This window comes from Meleagris gallopavo, chromosome 3 (genome assembly GCF_905368555.1).
Source record: "Meleagris gallopavo chromosome 3, MGAL_WU_HG_1.1, whole genome shotgun sequence".
Taxonomy (NCBI): domain Eukaryota; kingdom Metazoa; phylum Chordata; class Aves; order Galliformes; family Phasianidae; genus Meleagris; species Meleagris gallopavo.
This window is the reverse complement of record NC_139406.1, coordinates 29463296-29483090: the sequence shown is the minus strand read 5'-3', so window position 1 is coordinate 29483090 and position 19795 is coordinate 29463296. Positions and strand designations below refer to the sequence as shown.

General features: G+C 38.8%; 1 protein-coding gene across 13 annotated transcripts in view; it reads right to left on the bottom strand.

Annotated features, from left to right (window-relative positions):
- Positions 1-19795, bottom strand: part of FHOD3 (formin homology 2 domain containing 3) — a 369110-nt gene that overhangs the window by 7813 nt on the left and 341502 nt on the right. For 9 of the 13 annotated variants that reach the window (XM_085220515.1, XM_010708572.3, XM_010708574.3 and 6 more), the window contains 3 exons: positions 16551-16574; positions 13705-13876; positions 11384-11545 (listed from right to left, as the gene is read on the bottom strand). In XM_085220515.1, coding sequence (XP_085076641.1) covers positions 11384-11545; positions 13705-13876; positions 16551-16574 — 358 coding nt within the window. Of the gene's footprint in view, positions 1-10569; positions 10608-11383; positions 11546-13704; positions 13877-16550; positions 16575-19795 lie in introns of all 13 variants that reach the window. The other 4 variants (XM_085220512.1, XM_010708582.4, XM_010708581.3 and 1 more) reach the window with 2 other exon arrangements.

Genomic DNA, 19795 nt, shown 5'->3' with positions numbered 1-19795 from the left:
ATTCTCTGAATCTCCAGATGCAGATCTATCAAATGTATTACGCCCTTGTCAGAGAGCCTTGCATATAACCCTTGGATGACTACAAATTCCTGTAAGGCAGCATGTGACATGGGCCAGCGTCTTGTCCTGGGTTCTGCCACACACCTCACACAACAAATGCCAACCCCTGGTTTATACTTTTTATGCCACTGCTAAGCAAATAAGAATGACAGCGCTCAGTGAATTGCTGAGACACACGTAGCTGTAATTAAACAAAGCAGTCTCTTTGCATCCCTCAGTTGATTGTTCTTACTTATCCAGGTCTCTCTTATGACACAGAGAAAGATAACTTGGATTTAAAACATCTCAGTGACCTGAGCTTTTAGGGGCAGCAGTTCTGAGGAAACAGCTCCAAATGATGCAAGAGTTTGGCAGTCCTAACAAGACTGTCAAGCAAATGGTTAATAAAAAGCAAAGAGGTGAAGAAACTTGCCAGTGACAGAATGGTTCCCATAAACACAGTCAGCTGCTGACTTGTATAAACTAAGCATGTGGGGCCAAGTGCTGCAAAGTACTGTGACTATTTGCAAGATTCAAGCTGTCCACCGTCAGCAGGCAACGTGAAGGATAACAGCTGACAGAATCACAGTCCAGACTCAAATGACTGAATTGTCGCTTTCAGCCAACCAGACATAGATGAATCCACTTGTAGTTTGCAGGAGTTTGCACTTAGGGAGATGCATGTGGCTGATAAAGGGTATTGGAATCTTTGTACAAAAATTACATGCAGTATGTGCAATTTACTCACAGTGCTTTTCCTCACTGGACAATACAGCTGATGGATGCACATCAGAAGTAGCACAGGACAGTTATTCACTGCTCTCTGCACTGGCTGGTGGACTGCAAAGGCTTGTGGGCAAGGAAGCCATAAGGCAGCTGAACTATCTACAGGAGCAGGGACCACTCAGGGGGGTGGGTGAACCCTGTGATATGTCGTTATATAGATGTCCTTGGACTTTTTTCTTTTTTCTCATGTATTTGGTAAGGCTCCTTCACACTGGGAGAGGTCATGGACACATTCAGTCATCGGAATTGAATGTGGAGAGATATTTTCCTTCCATGTTTTACAGGCATTGCAAAATTACATTTTTCAAACTAGATCTTCACTCTCCCCTCTGCAGTGAACTCTGTCGTGTCTCTGACTGGACTAGACATAATATCTTGGCTTGTAAAACTCTTGGCCTGCTGCAGATCGCATTAAACTGAGTTATGGAATGTATTTTGGAGGCAGTGACAATAAAAATAAGGCTTTCAAATGACCTTTTAGGTTCTTTAAGCAATTTTTAAAATGTTTGCTAAAGAAACATAACAGAGAGAGAAAATAATTTCTGCTCTTGCCTCAATCAGGGCCTGCTGAGATTCTATAACCAAGAAACCAAATGTTGTTTTTATGGGGTCAGAGGGTATGATATTCTTTGTTAATCAGGAAATCTAGAATTTTATTTTATATCTTGGCAGAATGCAGCGTGCTTATGAGGGACTTGATGAATTTGACTATGCCCGCTGGGTCAGAATCTGCACAGACATACGGCCCTCAAAGAACATGGGGATGTTTTTAAAAAGGCGATTCCCTAAGTGTAGTTTTGTCAGATACTATGATTGAGGGGCTGGTGGCTCTTTAAAAGGCAAACGGTGCTCCTGATTTCCCCTCCTACTTTGTTGTTGCTGTTTAATTTCTTATTTTTCAAGATGCAACAAACAGTCAAGAATACTCTACCTGGTGACATTTATTCTTACATTTGCAATGGATTCTGGAATGTGTATATAACACTTGTATGGCAAAGGCATTTGCAACGCAGAATATTCTCTGCATAGATAGGACCATTTTCCTCCTTGAGAAGTTGCGGAGTTCGTGTCCCTCTTACTATAAAATATGTGGCAGCCACAGAACTTTCCTCTAGGCCCAGATGCAAAGGTAATGCAGCCACTACTTGCTATTTGGCATAAAGAAAATTCTAGGTGGCTGCAAATTACACAGCAAGGACAGCAGGAAAGCAGATTATAAGAGGCAATACAGACTAGCTCCACTATATCATTTCATTTCATTTATCCTAATTTTATTTTTTGTTACCCTTTGAAAATGCAGCCTGCACGCCCAGTCTACTTTCTCATATATTGAATACATTGCCTTGGACTTTACTGCAGTGAGTTTGCCAATGGCAATTTGCAACACAAAAGCACAATCTGAACACTCTTGATCACGTTTGTTCCTTTTTTTTTTAAATCTTTTTCTGCATTTGTGTATTATTATATCATTGTCTACATAAGCCATACTTATGCTTAGTAACACGCATATCGTTGCACAATATGAGTAGGCCTAGATTTGTAAAAAAAAAAAAAAATAGTAAAAGAATGATGTGTAGAGATTTTCTTACAGTGATTTGTAGGTGAGTTTTTTGCAGGAACCTCTCTGAAGAAGTAAAGCCAACTGATACACGGTCTTTGCCAGGGAGAGCCGCACTTAGAGCTCCAGGAGACAATGTATGACTGCCCTGCAGTTCTGCTTCATTGATGGCACAAGTCTCACCTAATAAGAAACAGTAGTGCAGCCACTACCCGGCTATCTGTGACATAAAGAGGAGTCTGGCATTGTTGATGGACAAAGTGACATACTCTAACTTGTTCCTCTCTGGGCAGCTTATGATTCAAGGAACAAAAAGTAATATTACTTTAAACACCATGAAGATACTGTCATATACTGACATAACTCCTTTCTTGAAAACTTCCCATGACAAAAAAATGGACTCTAATTTTTAGGAGTTCTATGAACTAAATTAAAAGCAATCCTGCTGCCACCTCCTTCGTCATTTCTCCCACTTAAATCATCAGTCAGAAGTGATTCCACTATTAATAGGTGAAGTATCAAGAATAAAGAGCTCAGTAACAACTGAGTCTGGATGTAAGCACTATCTAAGGCTAGATCATACATTAACAATGCACAGGACAAAAAAGGCAGAATATAGGATACAGAAAGTAAGCTATCTAACACAAGTGCTTTGGACATGTAGCCTTTAAATTCCATTTTCAAAGTTTAAAATGACTTGAAGTCTATTTGAAAGTGATATATGACTAAGTAACGGACTTTCACTAAGGGGGTAGCTCAGGCTTATAAACAAAGTGCTCGGGAGTGACTTGGCAGGGAAGTGTGACCATGTTTGAATATGCTGTTCTGGGGAACTCAGATCAATTATCTCCATCAGGAATTTGTGCTGGAAAATACAACAGCAGAAGGAATCATCTCCACAGGCCCATCAGATTAAAAATAACTACAATCACAACAATCCTGTAGTTATGCTGATCAGGTGGCATTGTTCTGCCTAGAGAAAGCCATATATATACACACACACATATGTACACTTTTTGACTGAAGCAAGATAATTGTATAGTAGCTTTGTGTGAAGCTTTTTTTTCTTTTAATTCTCCTAACAAAGATGCATCTGACCCTTGCATTCAAGTGAAAATTCCTGCTTACAGAGATCCTCGTGTTGCACTTCTTTGTGGCAGCAGAGGGCTCTCTTTGGCAGCTATGGTATTGCAGTAGTCTTCTAGAAAACTGCATGAGACACCATGTCTGTTACTGCACTTCTTTTATAAGGAGACTTGTAAAGCAACCTTCTACCTCCTTATCTTTTCTTGGTCCCGGATGAAGTGCTTTCCAAAACAGTGTAAAACTTGAAAGCTTTACAGAAAGAAAGAAAAAAAACTTACAGAAGAAAAAAACTTACAGAAAGAAACAAAACAAAATGTATATTCTATCAACAGAAGGCTGACAGTGTGTAACTCAACCACTTATTAGTTTTTTAACTTAATTATCCCAATTTTGGGAATAACTCTTGTAACAAAAATTCAAAAGCCTTGAAATATATCTTAAATTATGCCACCTAAAAAGAAACAGTGTACTATACATGCATTCACTGACACATTGAATAGCAAACTGGTGAAAGTGAAATTAACTATTTGTATCTCTTGGAAAATGCAAACTAATGATGTAAAATCAGCTTTCTTTTCTACAGAACTACACTTGAATAAACACCAAAAACATAAATTACATTAAAAAAATAAAAGAAAAAGTTTATACAAAAATTATGTGATCAGGGAACATGAACAGCTTGATCTCCTACATATACGGACATAATTTGCTTTTTACCACCTGCCCATCAGTTTCTCCCATGTTGCCTTTGGCTCTTCCTCATAACAAAGAAAGTGCCATTTGGGTAAGAAGACATGGCCAGAACAATTCCAGCACCTATAAATCTTTGTCAAGAAGGGCAGGAAAAGTTGCAGATCACTCTTATTTTTGATTCTCCCAATGCTGAGACACAGCGGAAGGATGTGGCAATGGTCTGGCTCAGCTGTGGGATTCTGCTGAGCAATGGGCTTCATTTGCCAGTGTTTTATTCTGTGCTAAGACCAAAATCCAAGCTGTGGCCACCTCTTCCTCCACGAAGCAGCATGTCTGGACAAGATGTGATCACACAAAGTGGTGGTCACTCTAAAATAACTAGGGACAAGTCACTGCAGCAGCAGTTTTCTCCTTATACCTACATCATCTTCTCTGTGCTTGTGTTCATAATGTAACACATATGAATGTCTTTATGGTGCTCAACATCTTTGTCTTCTCTCTGCAAGGACAAATTGCTGTAAAAATTGCGTTTTAATTCTGAATTCCCAGATCAATGCAGTGTTTTCTCACTATTCATTTCCACCTGCTGTATCAAAATAAAGCTGCCTAATATTGAACAAATACCATACTGCATAGGATCTCTGAACACTGGTAATAGAATTCAAAGCAAAATTAAGGAGATTTTAATGATACAGGTATGTTACTTTTCAATCTGACTTTCCCAGTATAAGAAAAATAAAGCTGCTTCAAGCAGTATGAGCCCCATATAAAAAAATTTGCATCAGAATAAAATTCATTACAGAAATGACTCATAGATTCCTCTAAAACAGTGACTGGAAAATGAATTTAAGCCTCTCTTACAAGTAATTTTTTACTAGACTTTTAGAGCAGGCTTTCATGAAATTTTTTGTTCTGAAAGATACCTCATGTGGAACTGTACAGAATTATTCTACCTGTCCATTTCTTTCTCCTACAGCTGTTGATACTGGCCTCTGGCAGTGGTGAGGCAAAGGACTACAAAGGCCTCACCCTGATGGATTACATCCATTGCTACCATTTACTGTGGTCAGCTGTAAGCCCATTAATTAATTATTATTAATATTGTTTTTTAAATTACTGTTATTATTTTACTGTAGGCCATTCAGCACAGTTTTGTCACTCTTGCAAAGATTGTGCCATCCTAAGGATGAAACAATGTACTACTTAAAAGGCATCCAAAAGACACAAATTATCTTGGCATCTCGGGGAGATAACCTCCCAGCTGCCAGAGCTTTAAGAGTTTTATCTCACATTCTGCTTTCATTCAATAATTAGATTTTTATTAACTGGGTGTTGATCTTCTGAAGGCTCAATAGTGAGGACAAACAGACTTAATACAATCAGTGAAATATTCACTTTTTCTAAAAACAATGAATTGTTGATAAATGTGCATCACTAACTAGATTACTCTCTCTTCGAACTTCTGATAGGATCCTCTTATTCAAATCCTAAATAATTCATTGCAAATTCTAAGTAAACTTGCTATTCTTTAAAGTATTTTATATAGACCTTCTTCTTGTAAGGTTTCTTTTCTTTTTTTTTTTTTTTTTTTAAGCATAATTTCCATTAACTCCTGCTTTTAGTCTGGCCATAAATACCAGAACAGTCTCCCTCCTGGTATTTTGGCAGTTTTGTGTCTTTTCATAGCCAGAAAAAGTAAGTGAAGTGACATGAAAATAAAAAATAATGAAAAAAAAAAAGAAAAGAAAAGAAAAGAAAAAGTTAACCAAAGCACACTATGATTTCCAAATAAAAATTACACACTTCCGGATTCAAATAGACTCCCACCTATTATTTTTATTATTTTGTTTGCTTATAAACATGTCTATTCCAAAGCAGCACTGCATCTGTTATTAAAACTTGTCTAAAACCTGTTTCCAAGCCTGGTCCTTTGGCAGAATTCTTTCCCTTATTTTGGCACATGATGACAGCATGCTTACTCCCATTTCACTTTTACTGAAGGTGGAATTTAGCAGAAATACCTGACCTGGGATGTTCTGCAGTTAAACTTAATCCATCAGCCCTGAGCTTATTCGTGTAGGATTCAGATAATCTTGATTCAACTCCTATCTCCTCCACAGTCCCCTTGTACAAATCTGACAGATTACCTGAGTCACTTCTCAGATCCATTTCACCAAAAAGACTGTAAGAATGTTTTACTCTCCACAAGCCATTACGCAAATAAATAAATGATTAAATCTTTACGAGATGTAACTATATCCCAGAAGTCAGTTAGCAGGTATATTTTGGGGCTAGCGTATGATTCCAACATCTAACAAAAGAATAAGACATCATGGAGGTGTTCAAGGCCAGGCTGGATGCAGCCTCGGGCAGCCTGGTCTAGTATTAGATATGGCGGTTGGTGGCCCTACCTGTGGCAGGAGGGTTGGAACTTGATGATCCTTGGGGTACCTTCCAACCTGGGCCATTCTATGACTCTATGCCTCTCCTGTCTCTTTTCTAAATATCACAAATAATTTTGATCAAGTCATTTCATTCAAATATTGGATTAAATTCTGATTCAATTATCTGCTCCAAACTGATTTCTCCAACACAAATCTAAGCAGATTTTTAGTTTTAATAAAACAGGAAAAACCAGAGCGCACACAGAGGGAGATGCTATGAGATAAAAGCAATGTTGGGGAAAAACAAGCCTCCAGCAGAATTCAGTGTAACCACCACTAGAATACATGGTGGTTACTGTCAGATATTAGTCACACCTGGGTCCTACGTTATGACCATTCAGGGGGAGATGAAGATCTAAATGGATGTAATGTTGTCTAGTTATCTTTAAAGATCTACCTCCTTGGAGCAGTTACTTGAAATTATTTGTTGGAAAGAACATGATAGGATCCTCACTCTTTGTCAATTGCCTTGACTTTAGGGAGCCAGGAAACATATTTTTAGGTATGAAATACCTGCTGATACTAATAATACTAATACTAATAATTACTTCATAAAGGAAGAGTACAGAGGTTTGTGTTTCAATCTAGTTGCCTTAAGGGAATGGTCTCTTCATGATAAACTGCGGCTTAGTCAGCATTTGAGCAAGGTAATGAATCCACGGGACTTTTTCTTTGTCCTTTTTCAGAGCTCTGAGATAGTCATTCACAGAGGTCAGAAATCCACCCTGTCTGGCTCAGCATTTCCAAGGATTGCACTACATAAGCTAAAATTAGTTTGAATACCTTCTGAATGCTGACTCACTCTTAAAAAAACGGAGTATGATCTTTGTGATGCTGAGTCATGGGAATTATATCATACTCCTGAGACAGATCCATCCAGTTAATTGGGGCAAACAAAAAGATGTTCAGGCTACTCCACGAAAAGCTAATTCTGAGAGAATGACTTTATGCTAGGAGATGGATGTTGTAAATAAACAGCCAGGACTAGAAGGAAAACAGCATCAACTTCCTACTTGTCCAGAACTTGTGTTTTTTTTCCAGTTCTTTTAAGTTAAGTCTTTTATGGATGATACTCTTTGTCTTTACATGTCTTCCTGTTGTACCAAATCTGCCATGGCTAGAATAATTTTGCTTTTTTTTCACCCCCCAAAAGCAACAAGTCACACAGGCTGTTGATGAATTTCCATTTAGGAACAGCCCTAGGCTTTGTACAACTTGTTTCTTACCTCACTGCTTGTAATCTACGCAGCAAATTCTGCCTATACACTTTGCATTCATCTTTCTTTTTTTTTCTTTTTTCCAATTCAGATCCATTTGAATTAAACAAATAAGCTCCATTCATTACAGTTGCTTTTTGAAATATCAGTTGTATCTCATATAGAGGATTTCATTTTTGGCCCCCCAGTTCCATTGATGCAATGTCTGTAATAACATTCTGTAAGTTGCTAAAATTAACTTTATCAAGTATATTAATTGGAATTTGGATTATCAAATTGACTGATTCTTAAAATTTCCTTATTCCATTTTTCCTTTGCACTCATTGTTTGTTATGGCATCATTTGTAAAGGTCATCTTAATTTTACAGAAGATTTAGACAATCCAAGTTACATATATTTTTTTCATTTCTTTGCTGAGTTGAACAGCTCCCTGTTGCTATAAAAACCTCTCCCACAGAAAGCTGCCCTCAGTCTTCTAGAATGGGAGCGGTATATTTTGCAACCTAATTTTTATTTCATGCTTTTAAAACAAAACTGAGCTGATATCTCTAGAGGTTGGAGTCCGTTGCTGACACATCAGAGCAAAAAAACCAGAAGAATCTTCCCATGGCAACTTGCCTTGAAGCTGTCTTTAAGTGACCACCTCCAGGGGTGAAAGAGCATTTCAAACTTCTGTGGCTCATTCACTCCCGCAGCTCTCTGTTGAGGCTTCTAATGAAATAATACAACTGTAATGCTGTTTTTTGCAAATATAACACCACTCGAGTACAGTAGACAGGTCACTGAACACCCATCATGAGGCAATGACTTCCAGTTGGTTATTGTATTTCTAAATGTCAGATTTTATGTTTAAAAACCTTCACTGTGCAGAGATCCAGAACAGAATAAATTTTCTCTCGGTGGATCACCACAGGAACTCAGACATCATGTATTTACCATGTACATTAGCTTTCATTAGTTCATTTCAGCCCCTGTTGAACAAATCCCTTCCTACTGGTTCTCAGTCAGATTCAGTTACGTCTGGTTTTATCAGTGACCCTTCGAATCTTCAGCTAACAGACAAAGACATTTCCATCTGTCTTTGGATTACTCACTGCCTTATTTCTCCTCCCGATTTAAGGTTCTGCTGATGGCCTTGAGTGTTCAAATTTTTTCACATCGTTAAGATCTAACTAAGCTTTCTGCATAGTAGATACAGTTGCAGTGCTCAACAAAGACAAAAGGTAAAACTGTTAAATGAATGTTACCAAAACATTTTTCACACAATTATTTATTGAATTTAACTTAACCTTTTCCACATTCCTATTTTTATTTCCAATTGACTATGATTTGACTATCATTTGCTTTTTACTTCATCTTTCTGTGTCTTTGTCTATAGAAAAAAGACCCTTGCCCATCCGAAAGTTTTACCTAAACTACAGCAAACATATGCAGAGCACATAAATCTTCTGGGTTTCTGATTTTGCTGAAGGCATAGAATTCATCTCAGTTTCACTAAAAACAGCTGAATTTTAAGCGAGCCTCAAAGATTTTCAGTTATGCACTGAAAACAATTAGATATGTGGTATATAACGCACAGCAAAAAGCTTTCAACTGAGTTTCACTTCGATGAGACTGAATACTAATCTCATGGCAAAAAGATCTATATGGGAACCTGAAGATTGAACCTGGTGAACCAAACTGAACAGAAATTTGAGTCTCTTCATTCTGCCAATAACAAATACCATAGCATCTGCAAATCTAAATAGTGAAACTATGCCTAAAATTTACTTTTTTACATACAGGACTTGTGTTGTATTTCTGCTAGGGAGATTTTCTGCTTGTTTAACTCACATTCTGCATTGACATGGGCTGATCTCTGCTCTTTTTCTGGAGCTGCCATGTTATCAGTCCAGGTGAGTGTATTTTAGAGTTTAAGTACCTAATTTTTAGTTACTCAGGTACACCAGCTACTACCACAATGAAATAGCTCGTTTATGAAAAGAGATGCTAAACTGCTGAACTTCATGTTTGTTTTGAAACTGCCTTTTAATCCATTTTAAAGCCTCATCCAGATCCTGAAGAACAAACAAGCAAAAGAGCTGGAGTCTATCATGATTAATTACTGCGGAAATCAGTCACAGCCTAAACATGTAGTGAATGCTTAATCCCTTTTACTGTTTGCACTGAATAAGTGTAAAAGCCAGCTCTGTGGACAAACAGATACTATTTTTATTATCATTATCTTTTCTTTTTTTCTTCAGTGCTTTCTTGGAAAAAAGATACACAGTAAAAAGCAGAAACCAGACTTTTTGGTGCATGTGCACAAGGATAGGGTTGCTAACATGAAATAGCATAGGAAAAAACATAGAGATAGGAAAACACACAGGAGGTCTACTTCATATGCACAAGCCAACTAGGACAGTCAGCACGTGCAGAGCACCAGAACCACGTGGGGAAGTGGGTAGCAGCAGAAGGTGATGCCATGAGGAGGTACGGCACAGTGCATGACAAAGGGTAAGGCAAATAATCCAGTGTCAGCTCATCTTATTTGCTGAAAGTCTGTCTCATCTATTCAGTGACCACTTTGCATTTACTCTTGCCACATGCAGAAGTTCTTTTCTTAGCATGTTGGTGAAAGTGAATATGCTTTCAGCACATGCTAGTTTATAGCAATCAACTAATGCTCATATCAAATGGCTTCGATCAACAACTTTGTTAGAGCAACTCCAGAAATAAAAGAAGTTCTGTGTGATTTTTCACTCACTGTTGTTGACTTCTCTTTGTCCTAACTTCCCAGAAATGCTAAAAAGATGGATGGAAAGGTAGTCAAAAAGCCACATTTGGTGAATGACATTTAACACCAAATTCTTATATCCTTTGCGTACTTATCCATCTCACAGTAATGGCAGTAGTCCCTGCACGTAAGGAAAAAAAACTCGAGAGATCATCGCCTCTTACACATTGCATTTTTTAAAGCACGAAATCAAATTGTTCAAACTCACATGCCACAGCTCTGCCCTGTGCACACACTACAACATTAGACCATTTTATAAATGTGTGACCTTTTCTTCCCAGGAGCTTCTCCACAACCACTTCGCAATCAAACAGCAGTAGGCATTTTGCTTCAAAGGCAGCAGAAGGATGGTATGCAACATGAAAGATTTTTTAAAAGATGAAATCTCTCAAATTACTTCTTGATTATGAATAAATTCAGCTTACAGACTGAACTATTAATCTTTATGCCACTTCACAGTACCTTATGGCATTTAAGCAAGTCTCAGTTTGAAGTCTTGATCTAACTTCTTTAGTTTTGAATAAGTACTGTTATCAGAGAAGCCCTAAAGCACCATAAAACGTTCTTCTGTTGCTGCTACAGACATCTGAATTTCTCTAGAAGTTGTACCCACTGTGTACAACACTGTTGAAACAACTGTAGGAGGCATATATTCCAATCATAATTATACTGCCAAGATACTACAAGCACATGTCTGCAATAGAAGAAGCCAAATTCAAACAACAATATACACAAATGCTCGCACATTTGCTTTTTCTGAGAAATTTAATAGCCATTTACTCACATGACTTCCTATTTGCTCGTGACCGCTTTCTCTCTCTAGGCACCGCTCGCTGGCTTGGCACTTGGGTGGCGGACTTCACAATGCGATCCATGATCTCATCTGCTGCATCATCAGTTGCATTAGGTGAATCATCATTGCCAGCATTCCATGAACCGATACGACCTGGAAAAGTCCAGCAAATAAGTTGAGAAAAAAGACAAGAAGAGCCTCTTGCGCCACTTTGGTTTTACAATTGGCTTTCTGGAGAATTGAAGCAGGCAGTTCAGTCACTGCTACTTCAAACTGGCCAAAGGAGAAGAATCTGCCTAACAGAGAATATTTTAAAATAATAATCTAGACTCTCTGCTGTATCAGCAAAGAACGGAGCGCTCAAATGCAATTACAACTTTCTACTCCTTTTAGTCTCAGAGTTTTATTCATGACCATACAATTGGCAAATGTCTACTACAGACTGTTTAAGAGCTGAGAATTGCTGGAGTGTTGTGTGGCCATGTTTGTCTCTGCTCCAATTACACAGAGACTAGAAGACAGGACATATGTTAGAAACTGATTCAAATCATCAGGACAGGTCCTTTTTACCGTATCATACCATACGGAAAGGGGAAAAACATAGAGGTTGACATGTCTAGTTGTCTCCCTTTCACAAGAGACAATCCACGTCCTCAATACATATGTGTCCTGGCACAACTGCACATATTCTGCTGTGAACAGAAAAGCAAGAGTCGTTGGCAAGCTGGAAAGCTAAATAAGCAATTTTGGTTAAATCCACAAATAGAAAGCCATGTCTTTCAACCCAAGGATCTGGCATTCCTTACTCCACAGAGCCATATCAGACACATCTTTTGGTTCCTTCACAACAGACTACCATTCCACATGCTTTTTCTTTTTCGAATAATTTGAAGGCTAGTATATAGTGAGAACACTGACAGCAAGCTTTGTAAAAGAGTGGGTGTGCTAGAATTGCAAGCAGCTAGAAGTCACTGGCAAGACTACTCCATATCACATTTCTGATGTCAATAAACAACAGCTTTGATTAGCACTTTGTTCTGCTGCTTTTCTCCTGACTCTCATCAAGAGCATTTCCATTATGACAGTACTCCTGACAAGCTTCTGTCTGGCTCACCCTTCCTCTGCCTCTGCTATTCTTCAGGGGAATGCAAGCTGACTCTCATTATCAGGACACACTGCTCGTTAGCAGTCAGTGGAGTACTTCAGCAGTTGGGCTTGTACAGAGCAGTTTGAATTATTTCATCTTTTTACTCTAGCTAGCTGGCTTGCTTCTGAAACTTGAGCAGTGAAACCTCCTAATTAAACAGAATCAGGGTTTAAAACCTTAATAAACTAAATGCACGCACACAGTGATGAATGCTCTGGACATGGTATTAGTGGTACCAAAAAGAATGAAGAAAATGTAAGATATCTAGATATAAGGGAAAAGAAATACAAAAACAGAAAACTATGAACTTAAATGTTGGTATTCTGCTTTACTTCAGTAGTATCCACCAGGTAGCATTTGTATAGGAAGGCATAAGGTGGAGACAAAAGAAAACAAACTGGTGATCTCAGACTCTGCAAAATGATTTAGCAACAAGGAAGTGGTTTAGTGGCTGCTCTTCTGAAGAGGTATACCAGTGAATCACGTCTTGGACATAAAGCAAAGGTATCTTATTGCCAAGAATGGTTTTATCATTGAACTCTTCTATCAGAGTATCAGGTGTTGGAAACAAAGGATTGGGTCAGGTTTTCATTTCCTCTATGTCAGCTTTTAGAAGTCATGTATGCTGACACAAGAAAGAGCAGAGCACTGTGGACCTCAGAGAAGGAGACTGGGACAGAAAGGAGGTCCGGGACAGTCCAAAGCCATTTTTTATGTCCCTAGGCCCCAACTTAATCCAGTAACCCTGCCACTTATCAAAGATCCTTTGTCTTTTTCTTACCCCTTTTTTCTCTCCTATCGTTCATAAAATGCTGCATGGGCCCTTTCTCTTCAATTTGAGTTGCTTCTTTCTCTTGCTTCTGTTCAAAGCCAGGAGAAATCCACACCATGTATATCCTATTTTTGTTTCAAATGAAAACAGGAATAGAAACTGGTGTGTGAGTAAGCAGTGAAGCTGATGAAGCAGAGGAGAGAACTTTGCTGCTCTGTGCTCACACCACCCTCCAGCACTACTTTGGCTGTATGCTCATGCTCCAAATTGCTACCCCCAATGTGCAAATACCACTGGGGTTTTCACCTCCCTTTCTGACTCTTTCTGCCATCTTTTTGGCCATGCTTCAGTGCCACTTAGGAAGATAACTGACAGGAAGCTGCCAGCACTTACCCCGGCTGACCCGGCTGCGAGTGCGAACCCCCAGCGCTGTGGTGCTCTCCCCGCTGACAGAGGAGGTCTTCAGCACAGCCTTCATGTTCTCGTGCTCTGCGGCATCCTCGGCGTACTGCAGGCCCTGGGGCTGGACTGGGGAGGAGGGTGAAGTGCTGGAGAACTTGCCAGACTGTGGAAGGAAAGCAGATTTGTGTTCTTAACCAAAAAGAGTACAGACAACGGGTCAGCCTCCAGGCAATGAGTTGTAAGAGGGGAACCCTAAATCCTTGTCCTTGCTGACAATAGAATGGTTTGAGTTGGAAGGGACCCTTTAAGGATCATCTAGTTCAACTCCCCTGCAATGAACACCTGCAGCTAGATCAAGATGCTCAGTCTGCCTGACCTTGAGTGCCTCCAGGAGCATCCACAACCTCTCCCAACAACCTGCTCCAGTGCCTCAGCCATCCTTATTGTAAAAAACTTCTTCCTCATATCCAATCTAAATCGCCCTTATTTTAGTTTGAAACCACCTCCCCTTGTCTTACCATAACAGACTCTGCTAAAGAGTCTGTCCCCTTCTTTCCTATAGCCCTGATGTGGCTTTGTCCTTAACCATAACCTTTCATTATCAAGGCAGGACTGTCAGAGCAAGCTGGTAACACAGGGGTCTCTGGTCTGCCTCTCTGCATTGCTACACAGAGAACTCTCACATTGCTCAAAAACACTGATATGTGCAGTAAACTTAAAATACATTGCCAGTAACGCTGAAAAAATCCGCGGTCCACAACCACCCAGCCAAATTATTTCATGGCCAAAACACAAAAATTGCTGTCAGCAGTTAGGAGAACAAACAAAACCTTAGAGAGATTTTGGAATCTGCCCTCTGCTTGCCAAGCCCACCCGTGACTTTGCTGTCACCACAACAACGTTAACAACAGCAACTGGATTAGCTGCACACAACAGCTCCATCAGGCACTAAAAGCAGCCCTCCAGAAATGAAGCCAGGTGAACTACAGCAGGAATGGAGGCTTTTAGAGGAGAACAGGGGCCTGCATCACTGTGCATTGGAAGCAGAAGCACTAGGCTGCTCTCCTCCTCCAGCTTCTGCCTGAAAAAGGCTGCAACAGTGATAATCACTCCGTTACTCTCATCTACAGAAAGACTACAGCATATCTGAGGTACAGTCCTAACCACAGAAACGACAGGCTCCCATCAGCAAACAGACATCAATAGATAATGCTCCTTGCTGTTTCTAGTCCTATCAGTTTTCAGAAACTGAAATATGTTTTCTTTTTCCTTTTAATCTTTCTTATTCCCACAGATCCAGCACAGATAAAAAGGAAGGTGTGCTGCATTCTGTTCCTCTTCTGCATACTAAACAACATTACTTATTAACTTGATGGTATCAAGCCAGCCAGCTACAGCAATGCAGACCTCAGAGCCTTTCCTTCGGAGAACAGTAAATTGGAGGAAAAGGCTCAGCCCTACTTTCAGAGCTTTTATCGAGTCCCCTGGGCTGTTAGGCTGCAAACTGAAAATATTTCATCTGGAAACCACCAACAGGATCATTCTATTCTAACATAATGACTTTTCGGGGTAGGACAGCAAGCTGAGTAGCAAAACAATAATCCTCACAAGGCACTAAGTTAAATATAACAGTGTGATATTTATTTTTAATACTGAGAAGTGTGTTTTGTTTTTAAAGTACTAGCTTGGAATATTTTCATGTGGAAGATGTGCAAGTGCTAGAATATCATGTGCAATTAATAGACAAAAAAAATTAGAGAGAAACTTCTTTGAAAGTACATGCAGCTTTTGCATTTAAGAATACTCACTTCTATACAATTGGTTGTAAATCTAATCAATACTGCCTTAGGAAAAGTAAAAGGATAATGATTTCAGATAACCATTAGTACTCGCACATGTTAGTTAAACTCTGGCATGAAAAGTCTATTTCTGTAATTTTCTTTCTGCAGCCCAATCTACACAGCATAAACCATCACCAGGGAGAAGCTACATAGCCAGGAGGTTTAATTTAACTTCCTAAAGTTTCAGACACTGATGTACACTGATACCCAAGCTTCAGTCTCTTGAGCAAATAGGTGATATTTTGAAACACTGAGCTTTAAGCCACATTGTTTATGTTCAGTGCCTGATGCTGAACAAAAAATGCATTGCACAATAGATGCTCTGCAAAGTAATAACTGGTTTATTATGAATAAAACTGCTACTTTATAGCTCTTGAATTATTTATTCACTCCTCAATTCATTTTAAACATCATCTTCAGGAGTAATTCATGACAAATGTATGAACTATGCCATAGCTAGCCTCTATGGTGAATCAATTATCTTGTTCACATTTCATATGGCAAAGATAACCATTAAAATTTACTTTGCATCCCTATATCTTGATGCTTTTAAACAATTTATAAAACAGGAATAGTTGGATACACACAGCTTAATGATGATTATGAAATTATCATGGAAATCCTTAACACAAATAAACTGATGATCCTTATAACGTTTAGATCACTGACTACTTTGCAGTTTAGCAGACAGATGCTAAAAAAAAAACAAATGATGAAACTTTAAATTATTAGATCAGATCAAATCAAATCAGATCAAATCAATCTCAATCAATATCAATAGGAATATCCCTATTCAAGAGAGCAGGAATGCATATGGTTAAAGCTGACTGCAAAAATGCACTCTTATGATAGAGACAAAAAGCTATGAGAAAAGTGTCATGGTTTGTAGTTCCAGTTGAGCAGATGAATTGAGCAGTCCATAGTATCTGAGTTAGAAGTTAGATGTCACAGCACACAGGGGACATGGGAATGACATGCTCTTTCAAAGAACCATACCTCGGTGTCCTCTTCTTCATCAGTCTGCCACCGGGGACAAAGGACAGGGCAGAGAAGGACAAACAGGAAGATTTAGGAAGGACAGCATGGTCAAACCACGACAAAGTAAGAGGTAACCATGGTACTGTTTATACAATTATAGGAGGCCATAAAAATACGAAACATATAAGGAATTCATTCCTTAGACAATTGACTGGCTAATGTCTTTCAATTAATGCAACACAATCATACTATAAACAGAACAGACTGTCACTGTCAGTAGAATAAGATTTCCTGTTTTTTCTTAGAGAATTTATGAACTGAAATTATTCCTAAGCCTTCATATTTCTCTCTCTCCCTTGAGTCATACTGCTGCTTGCCCATTTTTCACCTTGAGGAAACAGAGCACTAGGAAGGACACACTTTTTTTCAGCTCTGTTCAGAGCATGGAGGTCCTGCTTGCTTTCTCCCAGAGCGAGGTCAGTTTCTTGGCAATTCCCTACTCTCCACACTTCAGTGCTTGCCTTTTAAGATGTTTTTTTTTTTTTTTTTTCCGACTTCAAGTTCCAATTGAACGGAGCACTAAAATCAAGTGCTAAGTAGTCTTTGAATACGTGTTTAAAGTTCTTCAGTAGCTGCCTGATACCAGATCCTGGGAATTACAGAGATGTAATTATCCTTTGCCAGTCAGGGCTTTCTCCCTCCATGACAGCAGGCATGTATAACTATTCGGATAGTTACACAACATAAAAGGTAATGGGCATGTCAAAATATTATGGTACATGGAGTGTTCTTGAATCTGGAAGTTTACAGGGAATTAGCAAATATTTTTCTTTACTGAGATGTAAAAAAAAAACAAAACCAGAACAAAAAACAAAACAAACAAACAAAAAAAAATCAAACCCTGCTTAAATGGTTCCTCAAGTGAAACAGTTTCTCAAGAATCTGGGCTGCCTGTTTCCATAACTTTCATTTAGTCCTAGAAATCGGACACATCTTTTTAACCTGTGGGTTTTATTTTGCTTCTTTAAAAGAAGCATTCCACCAATTTGCTTCCCTCCTTTGTGTTACTAATACATATTTTTGACCTTATCTCCATCTCAACTATGATTTCTGTCTGGGATTGATACATTCTGTTCCAGAAACATTCATCATTAAAAGTGAAAGCCTGATTTACTTTGGCCCTCAGCTTTGTTTCAGCACAATCTCCATAAGAAGATTAGCTGTGAGAGTGCTGTGCAGCATATTAACATTACTTTTTAAGGGTATGTTTTATTCAAAGCATGACATGCCTATTTTGCTTAGGAAACAGTGGCACTGACAGTTAGACAAGCAGATATTTTGCAGAGGGACCTTGGCAGGTATGTTCCCTATGCATTATGAAAAGATCCATTTGTTTTTTCCAGACCCTGGGGAGTAGGGGGGAGGGTAGGGAGTCACACAGTAAAGCAATCCATCTGAAGAAGGCCACTTCCCTTTTTGGCATGAATTAGAAACAGAAAGGAGAAGAACAGGAAGCAAGAACATGCTTGTGTTCTAATCCGTGTGTAAACCTACCTAATAAATAAAAAGCAGGAGGAGAGCAAATTAAGCTAAAAAACATGCAAAAGGCACTGAAGGAAAGGTGCAAGAACAGAATACATACATTACAAACAATGTGCTCCAGACAAAAATGAATTATCTCAAGCCAAATTTTTACAGGGAAAGTCCCAGATGCTGACTTTCCTGCCTCTTTAGTATAGCTAGAAGGTATTTATTCGCAAAGGATTTATATTAAGAGCAATGTACTCCTCTCATGACTAGTTTCCAGGACATTGCCATTCTCATCCTCAAACCCCCAACTGCTGCTTGACACCCAAAGCTGCTCAGGAGTTCATGGTCCTCTTCATGTTTTCATGTCTGGAGAGCCATTTGCCCCTAGTAAATACTGACAACAGGAACAAAGCAGCAAAATGAATGAATAGAACTTTAGTTTCAGAAAGGGAATCCACTCTCATTCAACTGTGTGCATTCTACCTTTCCTTCCATTTTCATTTCATTATTACACATACATTGAGAAATGTTAATAAATTGGGACAATTTTGACAGATGTAATAATACCAAAAAGCAATGGAACAATATTCCTAAATACCTTCTGTAGGAACAAAGTGTAAATTTTAAGAAAAAAACCATTGCTTGATTCTTCTGTCATCCACTACAAGATGTTGCAAGACAGTTTGTGGATATCTTCTCCCTTCCTTCTTCTTTCACTTCCCAACCCCTCCCATTTTTCCTCTAAGCTAGCATTTGTATGTGGTGGATTTACCATTGAAAAATATTTCTATTACATAGCAATTATGGAATTGAGACTCTTAAGCATCATAAAAAGTAGAGCTTCATAAATCTGGGAGATGGATGCTTATATTACCTACTATTACTAAAAATCATTTAAAAGCTCAGACTCATATCTACAATTCTATTTCCTCTCTCTTTTGTTTGCTTATTATTTCTAGTGTGCCTGAACTGAGTGACTGCCATCACTAGCTAAAGTCAGATACAAGTGACACAGAGTAAGCAATTTTTCTGTGAAACTGTGACCACTTGCTGTTCTCTTTTCTACTCTCCTTGATCTGTCTCCCTCTCCTGCAGGCACCTTTCTCTGAGATTTGAACTGACAGTGCCCAGCCTATTTCAGCTGCATGTAAAGATCTCTGTGGTAAAAGGCTAAAATAGAGAGGAAAATTTGCCTGTTTCTCAGCCCTATACCCTGCGAGCAGTTGCTGAAGCTGATGAAAGCTCTCCATGCACGGAGCCAGCAGACTGTCCAAGTGCCAGTACTCCTCTGCCTTCCAAGTCTGCGGGAGGCCAAGGTATGAGAGATGTGCCTTCTTGTTAAGGACTGGGATGGTTCTGGCTCACTGCTTTTCATTTTTGCTAAAATTCTTCTTCTGCCTGAAAACAACGTACTATAGGGCTGGATCTTAAGGAAACTTTCAGAAGGACAGTGAGGTAAATATCAGATAATCACAGATAAATACTTAAAATTCCACATCCCTATTCTTTTTAGCACTAGTTTCTACATTGAATTTCTTTCAAATGTCAAGATCTAAAATTTCTTCTCTGTGTTTTCTTACTAATTCAACACACTGTCAGTGCATTACTGATATACTTTCCCTTCCCAACGCAAATATAAAGCAGTAAGAAAAACAGAAACAGATACAAAGCGCAGCCAACACAACACTACAATAAGACTCCTGTTTTTCATCACTCTGCACACAAAAATCTTC